Source organism: Alosa sapidissima, chromosome 1 (genome assembly GCF_018492685.1).
Source record: "Alosa sapidissima isolate fAloSap1 chromosome 1, fAloSap1.pri, whole genome shotgun sequence".
Lineage (NCBI taxonomy): Eukaryota > Metazoa > Chordata > Actinopteri > Clupeiformes > Clupeidae > Alosa > Alosa sapidissima.
The window spans coordinates 9,165,464-9,181,861 of NC_055957.1; the positions used below are offsets into that span (position 1 = coordinate 9,165,464).

Below are 16,398 nucleotides of genomic sequence, written 5' to 3' on the forward strand. Positions count from 1 at the left end.
TCCCTGGCCGACATGGATGATCAGTGCACTAATCCCTGTGGGGAGATAAAGTTCATCCCAGATGCGGTGGGGTACAGAGGGACCACTTTCACCCCCACAAGAGCATACTATGTCCTGTCCTCTGAACCCCACGTCCCCTACGCCCACTCAACATCCATCCATGACACAAAGGTCCCCAAATTCCTTTTCTTCTGTAACCAGACTATCATATAGAAGTAAAACATCTCTTCTCTGTGGAAACGTTAGAGATGGGACAAATAGAATTAATCTTTTTACAGATCACACATTAATGAATGTTTGATTATTACTTTATTTAGCATTTTTTCTTGAAATAAACAGTCTAAGGGGAACAAGTTCCCCAGGGATTCCCATGTCCTTAAAATAACCATTTTGGCATTAGATTAGATAAAATGGTTAAAAAAAAGCAGACTACTAGAGTAAAATGTTATAAAAGGAAGTTGCTCAAGGTGACCTGTCCATCATGTGAACTCAAATGGAAGGATTTCAAGGAGAAAGTCGTGCATACCCACCACAGTGTGTGTTCTTCAGAAGTCTGTTAAGTCTGGTCTTTGGGAAGTGCCGCTGAGAGAGAGAACACAGCCCTTTCTGTGTGTGAACTTTCCCCTAATTCTCACAGTGCTCCTCACTCTGTGCTGCAGAACAGATCACCTCAGGCCAGTGCATTCAGCCAGGTCACGTTCTCCCCATCACTCACGACAAGGCCTTCTTTTTTAGTGACCCCTCCAACAATTACTGCATGACTACACGGCCTACCTTTGCATTTTAAAACTAAAATAATTCAATCTCAGATGATACAAAAGAATCACACTGAATCACACTGTTACAGCCCTGTAATAATATGTGCTTAAAGAAAAGAGGTGTATAAGCCAAAAGTGTATTAAAGTGTAGTAAAAACCCTACCTTATACAGTAATTAACATGTTACGTTTACCCTTCACAAAACCTCTGATTTTATATTTATTGAAAGCTAATCTTAATATACTCAAATATGATGTCATATCATTACTAAAATACATTGGATTATCAACACTACTCTTATCATTAAAGTATTGAAGAGATTAAAACTGGTCTCATTGTTACATCATTGTCCCTGCTCCGTGGTGCCTGAAGAGAGTCAACGGCCAGAGGGAAGAGAAACCTGAGTGGTTAACACACCCCTTTTTTGGGTGGGGACCAATCAGATTAGCCAGCTGCAGATCCCAGCCTATATATTGGGTGAGTGGCCATTCACTGTCTAAGCTGACTCTCTTGAATCTGTTGCACATAGTAGGTGGACCTCTGTGGTACCATTTCCTACATGCCAAAGACAACTAGCAGGAACACAAGATGAAGGTCACAGTCACCAACTTGTTGCTCTGCACTGCCCTCCTTGCAACTACTGGGTCAGGCTTCCCATTCGAGAGGAAGGGGTCAGCTGGAAAGGAGAAGAGGGTCCAGTATGCCGCGTGGGACGATGTGAATGTGCTGGCGCACGGGCTACTGCAGCTGGGCCAGGGGCTCAAAGAGCATGTGGACAAGACCAAGCTCCAGGTGAGAGACATCACTGCCAAGCTGAAGTCTTTCAACAGCACGGTCACTGACCTGGGCAAGCTGACCCTACGGCTGCAGGAGGACAACAAGGTGCTGAGAGCAAGGACCGAAGGTCTGGAGGAAAGAGAGAGCCAGGTCCTTAACGTCTCATCAGAGCTGCGAGAGAAGGCTGATGAACTGCTGACAGAGAAACAGAGGGTCCACGAGAGGATGAGCCAGCTGGAGGAGAAAATGAATAATGTGCTGCAAGGAGAGGGGTTGCAGGGCGCCAGTGGCAACTCCACTGATGCACGGACCATCCAGGTAGTTCAAGAGACTGCTTTCCTCTAACTAAACGTTTCTGGGCATGGTTAGTGGTTTATCATTTTGTGATTCCTTGGTCATGTTCACATAGTGTTTGCATCTGTGGTAGCAACACATTTTAAAAGTGCTTTTCAGTTTTTATATCAAATGGTGTACAGATCTGTTCTGATTAGTTGCCTGTTTATAATTAGATATAAGCAAGCTTTAAAGATTTAGAGGTCTACCTTGGTGTTAAGTTACACTGGCCTGGAGATAGCAGCATATAAAAAGCATGGTGGGTGTGTTGCAATTGCAGGCTACTTGAGGCGTGCTGTACGTGCAAGGACGCCATCACTGCTAGACAAAGCACGGAACGAATGTGAAACATGTGAAAGAGATTCAAGTTATCTTATTTCATTGAACTCTGACCTTCGCCATAGTAATACACATTCGCAAAGGTTTCAGTTCAATTTTGAACAAAGAGTGGGCGACTGCACTACTTATGTCGTTCTGGTAGGCTACACTGAGTTTATATGGCCCTGTTATGTAACTGGGCCCTGGGGTTAACCTATTCATTCTTCTGTATTGAAAAAAAGTTTCTGGAAAAAAGGGACGCATAGAATTCTAGGCTATCTGAATGTAATTGGAGAAGCCCATTGGGAATTTATGTAAGAGTTATTTAATGACTCACAAATGTACGTTGCCTTACATGTCTCTCTGTTTGTTCCAGTGGATGTTGGAGGCTCAGAACCGGCGGATAGATGAGCTCGTAGACAGAATAAAACAACAGCAGGAAAAACTGGACAAGCAGAACATCCGTATTCGAACTCTTCAAAATCAGGTAGTTAATGACACCGATACAATTAGCTTTACAAAATTACTGTCACGGCTAGACTAGCATTATTATGTTTTTCTCAGGGCACTAAAACTTTTCGTCTTTTTCAGATACAGAATAACATGCAGTCATTTCTGAAGCGGAAAGGCGATGTCATCCCTCAAAACGGCAGCATCGAACAACACGATTCACCACAAGGTGAGTTTGACGGGGAGATGGTCATCATGTAATTTTTGCAGTAGCCTAATGCTCAGCTGTTGTTTTTTTTATCCTGTAGTTTAAATGTAGACTTATTGCACTGAACTGCTAAATAGGACTTCTTCCAAGTAAACTGCTGTGGTAAATTTTACGATTACCCTGAGTTTACTTACGGAGTGTAGGCACAAAGTGTGCGTTGTTGGTTTAGTGTAGGCCTGAATTCAACTGGGAAAAAATAAGACTAATTTGGTCTTTTTGACTTTTCTGTAAAACATGAAATCATGAGTCAATGCTTAAAAAAAACTATTATAAAAAGAAACTATTATGTAGTTATATTAGCCTATATTCAGTTTACTCACAATGTGGCGTGTTTGAATCCGAAACGTAGAAATCGTCATTGCCTAAGCAATTGGTCAGAACTGGGTGAAAGGTAACCCTGTCTAAACTGAGTTGTAATGAGAAAACTGAACAGTCATCCAACAGAACACAGTTTAGCCCCTCTTGGCAAGTTTTGACATCACTGGGTATAAAGAATGTAGCAAGAGAAACAGTCTCCCTGGACGCTAGCCAACTGGGTGACAGTTCATTAAGACTTGAGTGTTAAGTCAGGGTCACAAACAGACCCAAAGAACAGAAGGATTTGTTGTAAATCTGACAGAAAGGATGGGGGTAGGGAATAAGGACCAAATCTAGAATGCTATGTTCTATAGCGTTTTCCACTCTGGCTCACAGCCAGTTAACCTCACTTAGAGGAGAAAATACCCTATTTCAGGAATGTGAACTCTGTACAGACATTTTTTTTTGCTGTTTAAAAGACAGCTGTAATCACTTCACAAAGAAAAGCATGGTCACCTCCTTAAAAAAAACTCACAACCTTTACCCTAGATCTGTCAGAGGCAGACGTCTCTCCGCCCAGCTCTGTCTCTCTTCATATATCCCCCCTCCCTCTCTCCTTCATTGACTAAAGTGCTGCTGCTTGAGCAGCGCAGGCCCTCAGGCCTACACAACCGGTTAGCCTAGATTCTAAATTATTTAGAATTCTTCATTTGTTCATTTAAGTCAACACCCAGATAAAAAGTCTCCTTTTTGGTTTAAAAAGCAAACTCATTTGGCATCAAAATGTCCCAAGTTTTTGTGAGTAGACAAGTCAATATAGTCTGAAAACAACAGACATCATTAGATTGCTCTCTGTAGAGTAGGCCTACAGTACTTTTTTAGCTGAGAGACAATTAGTACATGCTCTGTCTCAGCTTCTCTCAACACACTTAGAGTTACCCTCATTTATTAATACACAGGCACTTGGAGTGCCCAAAACATTCATTTGGCACAAGGCAGCCATTTGCCCTTGAGGGCTGTGGTGCGGCTCGGGTGGCCTGTGAGCATGCGATGGCCATGCACCCCAGCGTTGGAGCCTGCATTCTGTCCACGTGAAGCAGGCGTGAGTCTTTTGTGGGGGCAGGGAGACAGAGGAGAGAGGAGGGTGTTTGCTGAGGCCTGTGTAATCAATAGCAGCTGAGACAAATCTTGGGAACTGGGAGAAAGGTTATGTTTACGGACAGAATTCAGTAACCCCCCTCCAGGGTATCTTTCCTTTATTAGGCAAAAAATAAGCTCAAAATAAAGCCTAAGTGACTCAACAAGCCTAAACAGGACAGGCTGGACAGGTTATCAGTTTCCCTTTGGTCTTGTCAGTTTCCTCCAAACACATCTTTGTTTATCTAAATTGGGCATGGCATGAGTTGCATGAGAGGTGATTATGTGGTATTTACACAACAACCAAAAGTGATAAGATAACCAAAATAAAAACGTTTTAATCTACTTAAATTTAAACTAATAGTAGCTGTGTTCCTTTTTCCAAGGAAGGGAAAACAAGTTAGCCGGCAACTCTTTTCCATACAGTGGCAGTAGCTTCTGGCTGTATCTTTAAACCTTTAAAAAGCCCCAAAAGTACAGCAAGCAATGGTGTGTTTAGATAATAAAGTCAGCACTTTTTAACAAATGTTTTTGTTTCTTCTGTTTTACAGATATGGCCTCTGACTGTCACGAACTTTTTCTGAGAGGGGAGACAAGCACTGGAGTTTACACAATCAAGCCTTTGCAGTCTGAACCTTTTGATGTTTTCTGTGAAATGACAGCAGGTGCGTCAAGGACCTCATACAAACTGTAGCCTACTCATTATATGGAGGCATGCCATAGGAGGCATGTTTTTACTGAACTCATCTATGACAGTGAACTGAAACTAATTCTTTACTAATCTCTTTGCCTGTTTTTTTCTGTTCTGCAGATGGGGGGTGGACAGTCATCCAGAGGCGGCAGGATGGCTCTGTAGATTTTGATCAGCTCTGGCAGGCCTACCAAAGTGGCTTTGGAAACCTCAATGGTAAATGTCACATTTGGATTTGTAAAACAAACAGGCAAAAAAAAATATTGCTAGAAGCGCTAGAAACTACAGTGAAATAGGTGACCCAGAAGTTCCTCCCGTGCTAAGGGCATATACATGATGTACATGTTTGGAAAGCTCTTAGCAGTGAAGTTTAAATAAGAAATAGTTGCTGGCAGGCTACACAGGCTGTGGATCTCAGACATCAGGCTTTAAGAGATGAAGATCAGGCCAATCCCAGTAGAGTGGGCTTGGCAGAAATCCTTGCCAAATCCCTATGCCTAATGTTATTGAAGGATTAAATCGCCTGTTCCCTGAATTCAATTAAAGGATTAACCTTATCTTGCTCAAAGCTCCAATAAGTTAGTGTATAACAGCTTTGCATTAACACCCTTGATACATTTTTATTATGTCTTTCTCAGGTGAATTCTGGCTTGGCCTAGAGAAGATGCATTCATTGTCAAAAGATGGTAACTACATCCTCAAGGTCCAGCTCAGCGACTGGAGGGATGAGCTGGAGACCATCAAGTACCCCTTCCGTCTGAGCGGGGAAGAGAGCCACTACTCGCTGCACATCCTGGACAATGCCTCCAAGAATCTGGAGAGTGCGCTCGCTAATGACCCTACCGGCTTGCCCTTCTCCACCCGCGACAAAGATAATGACCAGAAAAGCGACATCAACTGTGCTAAGCACCTTTCTGGTAAGCTGTCAATGTGTCAAGAGTTCAGTGTACTTTTTTGGTGCCAGTTCACTGTGTTTTTCAAAAAGCTATCCACATGCCCTAACACGAGTGTGATTGTGTTTTTGTTCCAGGCGGGTGGTGGTTTAGCAACTGTGGTCACTCCAACCTGAATGGCAGGTACTTTGTTACCCCACCACCCAAGCAGAGACACCAGAGGAAACAGGGAGTGTTCTGGAAGACTTGGCGCGGCCGCTACTATCCTCTTAAAACAACAACGATGATGATTGCACCCTCTGAGATCGAGAACAAATCTTAGAGTGTGTGGAGTGGCTTAAAGCGAGATGTTGAACAAAAGAGTCATGCACTACTGAGACATTGTTTAAAATAAGTCACATTTTGCAGTGATCCAAATAGTTAAGTCCAAATTTTGGTTCTTAAGAAAAAAGGTGCTAAATTCAGAGATTTCTGTTAAGTGTCCACACCATTTCACAGTGAAACTTTTCAATAGACAAGTATTAAAAGCAAGAACATGGTGTGTTGAAGCTGATACAGTATCAAATCACTGTCTCTGAGCAGGAGAGAGTCATCCAGGTTACAGAGTACTAGATGTGCTTGAGTTAAGCATGTACCGGCATGTTTGCATATTGCAAGCATCTTTTAACATTTTCCACATGTTAAGACGGATCTGGTATGAGGGGCGCTATGAAAGCCCCTTAGCACTGATAGATGGCAACCCATTTACAGAGAGCAAATATGAACAAGGGCCGTTCAAGGACCCAATTGTATGGACCAAACATGAACACAATCGGATAGAGATTGTGTTACCTCTGTTGGAGGCATTAGTTATGTAATGGCATTATCAAAAGACAATGTAGAACGATACAGCATCACAGCATCACAGCTTATCAAAAGGCATATAAGAGTAAGATAGCTTTAGTTGTTAAATTGTGCACACATGGCTTTTCTGGTCCTTATATATAGCTATACAGCTGTAATTGTTGTCTAGTCTACTGTTTATCTGTATTTCAGCTACAACTCCATCTCATTTTAGTGGAGTTTTCCCCCTTCAGTCATATTGACTATTTTATTCCTAAGGTTTTCTCCACTTCTTGTAAATACCAAGCAGAGTTTATGTTGACTGAACCTTTAAAATCTTGTAAATGTAAACACATTTAGTTGTGCTCAGTTGTAATATTCTCAGTTCATGTTGACAAAATGTCATGTTCTTATTTTTTCTATTTAAGTTCTGTAAAGAATCACTGTGTACTTTTACCTTTTTGTTAATTATTTATATTTCATATATTTTCCAAAAGTATGAAAGACCTTTGATATGGTTTTCTCTTTCTTTTTTACACAACAGAGAAGAACTGATCTTTAAGTCAGATGTCCATTCAGTTGGCCAATAAAGATTATTTAAAAAATGTTTTGTCTGTCAGCATTTATAATGTACACAACACATGATCATTTTCATAGTGTCTTTAAGTATCTGTCACGTCCTCGTATTCAATTTGACACACAGTAAGAATCAGCCAGGGCAGCTGTGATTTCTGTCAGGTAGAAACTAGCTTGCAGGTGATAAACGAAATACCTGTCTTGCTTATGCTTGCCTGAAACGAATAAATCAGATATGCATCAACACAGTTATGCCTCATGATGTTCAGGAGCAGTACAGAACTTAAAAACATTTGATTTTTTATGCTAACATAATTTCACAATATAACAATTACATTTTGCATATCTGCTGTATATTCATTTTCCTGTATTACAGAATAAGCATTTAGCCCCGAAGAAGGACCCTGAACCCTAAAGTGTTTGTGGTGACCTTCGGTGTCCGGGAGGCTTTAGAATGCCATATGGCGCCAGAGCACGTGCAAGTCTCCCTCCTTTGCATTATCGGCTTATGGAACTCACAGGGACTGCAGTTCAGCAGCTTTACACCATCACACCTTGAGGAAATCTCTTTATAGGCCAAGCACTAATGTGTTTTTGATAACCTCCAATGGTATTAAGTGGACATGGAGTAAAATGTGATTGAGCTTTGACCTGGGGCCTGAAGTAGCCATAGGTACTTCTCTAGCTCACTCCAGAACTATTTCAACTCTTATAAATTGAATTAAATAAATTAAAATTAGGATGATATAGTCTTTTGACCAATCTAATATTCTGCTATTCTTGCCAGGAACTAAAATTCATGAATGACATAAGAAAACTCAAAGCACATTAAAAAAGATAAAGAAATGAAGCATTAACCTACCCATTACAGTTCAATCCTGTTTTAGCTAAAATGTTTTTTAAAGAACTAAAGGCAATGAAAGGGCAATCTCAATCAAGCAGCTGAACTTGCCATTCTAGTTAATATCATAACAATAAATGTTTTGCAACCACAGCAACTGTCGCCTGAAGGTAAAGCATATGAAGCTAGGAGTCAGTCAATATAGTGTAATAAACAGCTAATCCACAAAGATCACTGATGACATGATGTTTTTACAAATACAAAAAAAATATTTATGTATTCTAGAGCAAGTTGTTATGGCAGTATATAGGCTACAATCTTTAAAACATATTCCATGAGAACATGTCAGATTTGTTTCATACATTTCCACCTTACAAACCAGATGTCAAAGTAATTAAACATTTATATATTTACGCATGTATGTATTACATATGCACATTTTGCATATGCCTAAATATAATTGCCACAAGCATTGCATGTTAAAAAGGCCCTTTTCCTAAAAGAACATTACATTTCATGGCATTAAATAATGCGCAAGATAATCGACCTAAAACCATCTCTGCATTTATCTGTCACCTGCTCCAACAAGATTGAAGTAGCGAGTCTGGGCAGGCAGGGAAACACGGAGGTATCCAGGGGAAAGTGAGGAACTCTTGAGCAAAAGTGAATCAGATTAAGGAGCTCTGTGTGACAGGCTTGTAGGACAGCAGACAGGATGGGCTTTGGCCGTGTGAAAGATAGGTACTGCAATCTATTCATCCACAGTGAGACATTATGAAAACACCTCAGGTTTGTATGAAATACAAATAGCAATATGCTACAGTCAAATATGATCAAACCCAACATACAGGTTACTTGCAGTGAACTGTTATGCTTAGGTTAGGTATTAGGAGTAAACATAAACTTTCGGGAAGAATTTGTACAGCACATTTGGCTATGGCAAATTCATCTGTGGGCAACAGCGACCTCACGAGTTCAGAGTGAGGTACTACCACCATTGATTCAAAATGGAGCAATGTCTGGCAATGTCAATCGATGATTAACCCTAACCCTAATGATGCACTTTATATTCAAACAACACTAGTTCTGAAAGGCACTCTGCAGGTCTTAGGCCTAACAGGATTTCAGTGTTAGATTACCCTTGATTTTTGAGTTCAACTAGTCATCAAAACTTTATCCTTGCCCCCAACAGGCTACATCCTTCTGTCTATCCATCCATCCCTGTATCCACTCAAATAACTTCAAAACTACCGCCCCAGTCTTCAGGTAGAGGGTCATCATGTCACCAGGGTCATGATCCACCTACATGGATCCAGATCTGGAATCTGGTTTGACTTCAATACTATGAGACAGGCACATGGGTGTGCAGCCCCCTCTTAAAAGTATATTTTTGCCTTTATTAAATAGGACAGTAAAGAGGCTGATGGAAAGCAAGTGGAAGAGATGGGGTGGGATCGGGAAATGACCTGGGTCCGACAGGCGCTTCGCCAGTTTCTTGGTGTTTTATGCCCCCAATGTTGTCTTAAAGGCAGCGTGCCTGAAAGGCACTAGGGTTAGGCATGGGTTAAGGTTAGGGTTAGGATTGGGGTTAGGGTTAGGATTAGGTGCCTTTAAGTCAGCGGTGGCAGCGCTGCCTGGAAGACGATGTTGGGGGCATAAAACACCATCGAGCACTTCGCCCTGAATGTGGTATGGAGGCTGTAGCCACTTGTGCCACAGCACACCCCGCGCACTCACTTTTTATCTATTCACCAATCAGTCAAGCATTAGTGAGTATATCTAAGGGCAACAGATCAAACGAGAGATCCAGTATATCCAATACTTTTACTACTATAAATTATTAATGAGACTTTGGGTACAACTGAAGCTTTATGGTTCATAAATGTAATGTTACCTTTGTAAAACTTTCATGTAAAACACTTGAAATAAAAAAACTAAAATTATGTAAACATAAGAAATGTTTTGTTTATTGTAATTAATCCAGAACCACCACAGTGATGTCACAGACACAGCCAACCCTCTGTTGATGAAACTACAGATGATTTTCTTCAATAGCTCATTTCAGCTTAAGATAAAAGCTAGTAGGAAAATACAAGGATATTCAGACGTTTTATTGAAGATACTGGAGGGTGAAGGCAAATAGTACAACAGGTGTGGTCTACTGCCAAAACACAGGTATAGGGGAATAAATTATTTACACATTGGCTCTTATTTGCGGTACCAGATCTTAATTTTCTTCTCACGCTTGATCTTCCGCTGCAGCTGCAAGCAGCCATACAAAAGAGCCTCTGCAGTAGGTGGACAGCCTGAAATGAACAGTTAAAAACCCCAGTCAACACAAAATAATATCGACAAGGCAATATGGAGCATCTTATTCAAAGCAAACAAAAAGTGGATGCTTATTTTATTTGTTACCTGGAACGTATATATCTACTGGAACAATGCGATCACATCCCCTCACAACAGAGTAGGAGTAGTGGTAATAGCCTCCTCCATTAGCACAGCTGAAATAAATAGAATATATTTTAAATTAACGGCAACAAGGAAAAACATATATACAATAGGACTGTGATTTAAAAAAAAAAAAAAACACTGCATCAATGCATAGTAAAATATTAAGATTATTAAGATTGAAAAGGCGCATTTCCCTGAGAACTGCGCATATTTATAGTTTAAAGTTTATGCAGAGTGTATTGAGAAGTAATACTATGTGGACTTCAGAATAAGAACACGCAGAATTCATCCAGTTAAAAGTGAAGTGTATTCTTCTAATAGAATACAGTTGGTGTCAGATTCAGAAAATATCTCAAGGTCCTCTAGCCGTCTTTTCGGTGTCTGCGCTTAAAAAGAATTCTGTATTCTGTTAGAAAACAAAAATTGTGCTCAGAGTCTGAGACATAAAAAATTCCAGGCAATCAAAACGTTACTTCGGGAGCGAAAAGGGAAGGGGTGCCATTTGACGGGCGGCAAATATCAACAAACTTTCACCAGCATTAAGACTGACATTAAACTTCATGTCCTACAGAGGAAAAACACTCTGGTTTGGACTCCCATCCTGTATTCAAATGAAAGCAGACACTGGACAGAGGAACAAAAAGAATCTAACAAAACACCAAGGAATCTCTATGCATGTCTGTCTGGTAGGGGTATAACGGTACACAATCACAAATGTTAAAGTCACAGTTTGGTTAATTTTCGGTACAGTATGCCTGTAGGTACTGCTAACTTTTATTAACATAACTACAGTATATTAGCATAACCTATATTAGGGTATATTGCTGAGAACCCAAGTGAGTATCGTGGGTGACGTTATCTGGGTGTGAAATGCTAAAGGTACCAGTAACAGACAACTTTTAACAGATCTAAACCTCTCCAATATGGTGCGCGATTCCAATAGCAATGAGCCTGCAACCCCAAAAATGGCAAAGAATGTTAACTTCTCCAATAAGGCACTGAATGCACTGTGCATTATGCATATCTATAAATAACAGATCCCTGAGAATTCATGTCAGAATCACCGTCAATCATCTATTCAAATATCTTATTGATGTTGAGATAAAATCATTTTAAGGCTAATTAAAGCCCTTGTATAGTTTGAAACGTACCTTGGCGTATGGTGTGCTTGGGTGTCTAACACATACTATTATCACTTTCAAACTAATGACCATGAGTCAGACCTTTTGTCAATTCAAAACAAGCCAGTGAACCAGAGTTATTCCCAGGGACAGAACAATTTGCAAAACGATAGCACACAAAAGCAAGGTCGCAAAAGCCATTCACATCAAAATTGACCCTAATCGGACCCTGGTCCAACCCAAGTTGAGAGGTGGGTTGCTAAGCAGGGGCAGACAACCCGGGTCAACCCTTTTAGACAGAACAATCACCCAGGGTTGATCGAGGCCTTGGTGTGAAAGGGGAATATTTTTTGCTGCTTCTCATGCCTCCTGGTTGAGAAGCTCAACCATTCAGTCACAGTACTTGAAAACAGATACATCAAGTCATCTACAACAAAGGTTTTCTTGTATGCCCCCTATTTACAATTACTCCTTTACCTAAATAGCTAGCAACCCAGTTCCATTGCTAGTGATTTCTAATTAAGGATTCACAGAAGTATTTAATAAACAAAGTCTAAAGTCGCAAAGAGACAGCTGGAAATTCATTCATTGCCCAACACTTCTCGCTTCCAAAGCGGAAGATCACTTTAGCTTTGTCAAGACGCCTTGCATCTTATTTTGCCTGTAATCGCTGAATGTCAGTCATGTTTCCTTGTCTCTCCTCACTAGTCTCTTCCTCTCTGAATGCGGTGTAAATAGATCATTGGGTCGCTAATAGACCTCTGAAGTTCGCCTACAAAAAAGTTCGCCCCTCTAAAAATCAGGCATCTTTGACATCCGGTATCTGGCGATTTTTCCTACGGGAAAATAACATGGGGATTTTGAATTATCGCACCTGTTAAACTCTCGCGGGGATGAAAAAGTCTGACATGCAGACGTTTTCCTGAACACACTTTTGTCCTCTGCCTTCGAGTGGATACTGTGATCTCCGGTAAGTGAAGGCGGCACACTTAGATTTTTGCTACCCCAGAGCTAACTTGCCATAGGTAGTTAGCTTCAATTAACAACCGGATCTTCTTATATGGGCAAAGATGGCCGTTTTGGTTCTTTTTTTGTAGGCAAACTTCAGGTCTGTAGTCTTTTTCATAAGGATGATTTTTTTTTTTTTTTTTTTTTATCTGCACCGTTATGTCCAAGTTCCTGCTTAATGAATAAATTGAGCAACTGGACATAAAATTGTGTTGTTTTTCACACAGTCTGCGCAGCGCTGAGAGACAGACACCACTACTATACGATTACAACATGGACCTCTGGATTCCTATGCAGAACAAGACCCCTTTTTTTTCTTGCTTCAGCCAGAAATTAAAAACACTCATACAACATAAAAGTTACAAGAACATTTCTTAGAGAGATATTTAGCATATTTTGTCATACATCTGTTTAAATGCAAATGAATAGGAAAATGATCTCACCTCCCCATTGAAATCACATATCGGGGCTCCGGCATCTGGTCATACACCTATTTTCAAAACAAAAAAAAAACAATTTTACAATCATTACGTTCAACAATGACTCATATTTTAACTCATAGCTTATCCTCACATGAGCCCTGTTATGTCCCAGTAAAAAAGGTTTGTTTGCAAACTCTCCTGAAACAATGAAGTAATGGGACTAGGGACTCTGTACCTAGGGCATTAAAAAGGTGTCTTGGTGTGTGAACCACAAAAGAGGAGTGAGCACACAAGGTTTATAATCTTTACTATGAACTATCCTAGCTATGACTATTTGAAGTTTATCATCTTTGCTATGAACGATTTCTTAACCAGTGGCAGTTGCTAGCATGTGTTTATGACCTGGCCAAGCAGCACCCGGAAGGTTTCTACCCTTCTCCTGATACAAGTTGAATTGAATATATCATATCAGAAAGATATGAATGGAACTCTGCCATTTCAAACTAATTAAGGCTGTCTTAAGGTTTAAGAGCTAACTTAACTAACTGATATCTGTTTAAACCCCACTCCTGGTAACTATCCGGGGGTGGTGGTAGTGTAGTGGTTAAGGAGCTGGGCTAGCTTCCACTAGCCTGAAAGTTGTGGGTTCAATTCCCGGCTTCCACCACTGTGCCCTTGAGCAAGGCACTTAACCCCAAGTTGCTCCAGGGACAATGTGATCCCTTGTAATATAGCTGACATATGTAAGTCACTTTGGTCAAGAAGTGTCTGCTAAATGTAATGTAATGATTAAGTGATTTCAAATGCATTATTTCGAACAATAGCCACTATAGCATAGCAAGTAACTTTAACAAAACACCAATCAAGAAGCAGTTTTATACAAAGCCTAAAGTAAAGTTTACTGCCTACACAAAATAAGAAACATGTTCACTTCAAGAGGGAATGGGGTATGAATCGGACATTCAATTCAGCCATCAGCGAGAAAAATCTCATGTTTGCTGCTATAAGCAAAGTTGACATCTTTTACTACTTTCTACTAGGCCTAGACATTAAAGAGAAAGAAACTTCTAGACAAATGTTGTATTTGAACATCTATAACTCAGCTATAATAGTTTGGGAGTAATTTGAAAAAAGCAAAAAACTTAAATACCTTACGCAGGGCAGGAGCCATTTTATTTGTGAGAGTCCCTGCAACAATCATGACATCAGCCTGTCGGGGGCTGGCTCTGAACACCACTCCAAAACGATCCATGTCATACCGAGGAGCAGCCATGTGCATCATCTCTACTGCACAGCACGCCAGGCCAAAGGTCATTGGCCACAAAGAGCTCTGTAAAACATACATACACCTTTGCGTTGTTCAACCATCTTAAGCTGGGTCCCATGTGTCTAATTTCCATTGTCATCTTGTCATCATACTCATACACTAGCCTATATACAGAGAGGGAGGGAGGGAGGGAGGGAGAGTGAGAGAATGAATTATGGTGCAAAATCATAAATCACTGTTATGCATACTCACCCTACGAGCCCAGTTGACCAAGTCATCTAGTTTGGTGATAACATACTCCCCTTTATTGCTTGGTGCAGACGCTGGCTTGGCTGCCAAAGCTGTGCTTTTCTCCCTCACTGGAACCAAGCTAAACATGAACAGATAAAGAGTGTATTTGTGCAATGGAATGCAATTCATCTTTACAACCTGCCAATTCAGAAAATGGCTGTTTACCTGCTCTGGGGTAAAATGTGGTTCTTGTGCCCACAGAATACCGAAAGGTTAGAAGACCTGCGCGAAGATAAAGTTACGTTAAGAGTTAAGATTGGCATTAGGAAACGCTTCTCCTATGTACCAAAAGACATTTGTTTCCAATTGCATGTTTGGGAAGTTTGCCTTACCTCGAGAAAGTCCCCAACCTGGAGAGACGAAAAACTACAACAAAGGAAGATGCACTTGAAGTGAACGTAATGATAAGTCAACACTGGTAATGCAAGAGTTAAATTATCTATGAGCTAACGTTACTGGTCTACCATACTTTACGTGTCAGTTGAGAGACAAAAATAGTTCCAAGTGTGACCACGACAACGCTACTATTGAATTTACACCAACAACACAAAATCACCACACTCAAGCTAAAGTTATGTAAGGTGATGGTAAACAGTGCCACAGACCCGCAACGCTAACGTTAGCTACCTGGCAAACTAGCATACGTGATACAAGGTCACACTTTAAAACAACCTTGAACAAAGATATGTGTTCATTAGTTACTAACTGACCATACATAGCTTAAAACAGATTCCTATACAGACATTTATATATAAAGTTACTGTTACAATGACGATAAAATGTGCAAATCAAGACAGACTGTTGATGTCCTCTTACCAAGCGCCTCCATGTTGGTTTTATGCTCAAACCTGTACGTAATATCCGGTTTTACGCAACTTGTACAGTCTGAGCATGTTCAACAAGACAGGCGGCAGAGAGGGGGGTGAAGCGGAGCATCTTTGGAGGCGGCAGTGAAAGTAAAGCATATGGGTTAGGCCACACACTGCATGTCAAATAATGTCGTTATTAATTTGGTTAGTTGTTAACTTGTATCACTCTCAGTATGTTAACTAGGCAATTACCCATCCTAATCTATGAAGTAGCTACTTTGCTCATTGCAGAAGTAACCAGCTGGCAGCTGCTACAGAGGATTTTCTATTAGCCTACCCTCTGACCCCATCCATGAAACTTATAAAGAAAAAAAAAACTCTCTTTTGAAGTCAACCTCTGTCTTGCTCCTCCAGATGTAAAACAAAGCTAGGCCTACAAATGACTCAACTGATTTCTGCTTCTTTGCACTATCTCTTCTTTGCAATGTGTCAATAAAAGGCAGCCTATATTATATACTATATCAGTATTTATTTATTTCATTAGGCTATTGATTGAATTGACATTGTTGTTTAATATTGCTATTCTCCTTAATGTAGTCTTACCAACTTTTTAACATTTTCCTACCTGCAACACACTGCACAGTGCGTATCATGGGTGGCTGGTGTCTACCAGAGACTTTATAATGAGCAGGCAGCACTCAAAGAATCTCCCATAAAAGATGTATGGGGTTAGTTAATAACGCAAACATGGCAGTTGTCTACACATATTCCGCCCCTTCCACATCGTGAATACATCGTGCCAATCATGTGGTATGTTATGAATACATCGTGGCAATCATGTGTTGTGATCTCGCAGCTGGAGCGA

General features: G+C 40.5%; 2 protein-coding genes across 2 annotated transcripts; one reads left to right on the forward strand and one right to left on the reverse strand.

Moving 5' to 3' along the window:
* The first annotated feature begins 1,246 nt into the window (after positions 1-1,246).
* On the forward strand, positions 1,247-6,430 carry angptl4 (angiopoietin-like 4). The gene is made up of 7 exons (XM_042103572.1): positions 1,247-1,853; positions 2,563-2,673; positions 2,778-2,865; positions 4,890-5,003; positions 5,150-5,245; positions 5,668-5,946; positions 6,060-6,430. The coding sequence occupies exons 1-7, from the start codon at positions 1,347-1,349 to the stop codon at positions 6,242-6,244; spliced, it is 1,380 nt and encodes a 459-aa protein (XP_041959506.1). The 5' UTR covers positions 1,247-1,346; the 3' UTR covers positions 6,245-6,430.
* Positions 6,431-10,101: 3,671 nt separating this feature from the next.
* On the reverse strand, positions 10,102-15,643 carry LOC121706118 (NADH-quinone oxidoreductase subunit B-like). Its single transcript, XM_042087603.1, has 8 exons — positions 15,541-15,643; positions 15,057-15,090; positions 14,890-14,946; positions 14,686-14,803; positions 14,317-14,496; positions 13,188-13,234; positions 10,577-10,665; positions 10,102-10,467 (listed from the first exon to the last, which is right to left on the reverse strand). The coding sequence occupies exons 1-8, from the start codon at positions 15,551-15,553 to the stop codon at positions 10,370-10,372; spliced, it is 636 nt and encodes a 211-aa protein (XP_041943537.1). The 5' UTR covers positions 15,554-15,643; the 3' UTR covers positions 10,102-10,369.
* Between the last annotated feature and the right edge of the window lie 755 nt (positions 15,644-16,398).

What these genes read in the sequence shown, in the direction of transcription:
- angptl4 (XM_042103572.1), top strand. Translation starts at nt 1,347, where the DNA reads ATGAAGGTCACAGTCACCAACTTGTTGCTCTGCACTGCCCTCCTTGCA. An exon ending in CTGATGCACGGACCATCCAG is followed by an intron (nt 1,854 to 2,562) that starts GTAGTTCAAGAG and finishes TGTTTGTTCCAG; the next exon opens with TGGATGTTGGAGGCTCAGAA. An exon ending in TGGCTTTGGAAACCTCAATG is followed by an intron (nt 5,246 to 5,667) that starts GTAAATGTCACA and finishes TGTCTTTCTCAG; the next exon opens with GTGAATTCTGGCTTGGCCTA.
- LOC121706118 (XM_042087603.1), bottom strand. An exon ending in CACATTTTACCCCAGAGCAG is followed by an intron (nt 14,804 to 14,889) that starts GTAAACAGCCAT and finishes GTTCATGTTTAG; the next exon opens with CTTGGTTCCAGTGAGGGAGA. An exon ending in AGTAGATATATACGTTCCAG is followed by an intron (nt 10,468 to 10,576) that starts GTAACAAATAAA and finishes TGTTCATTTCAG; the next exon opens with GCTGTCCACCTACTGCAGAG.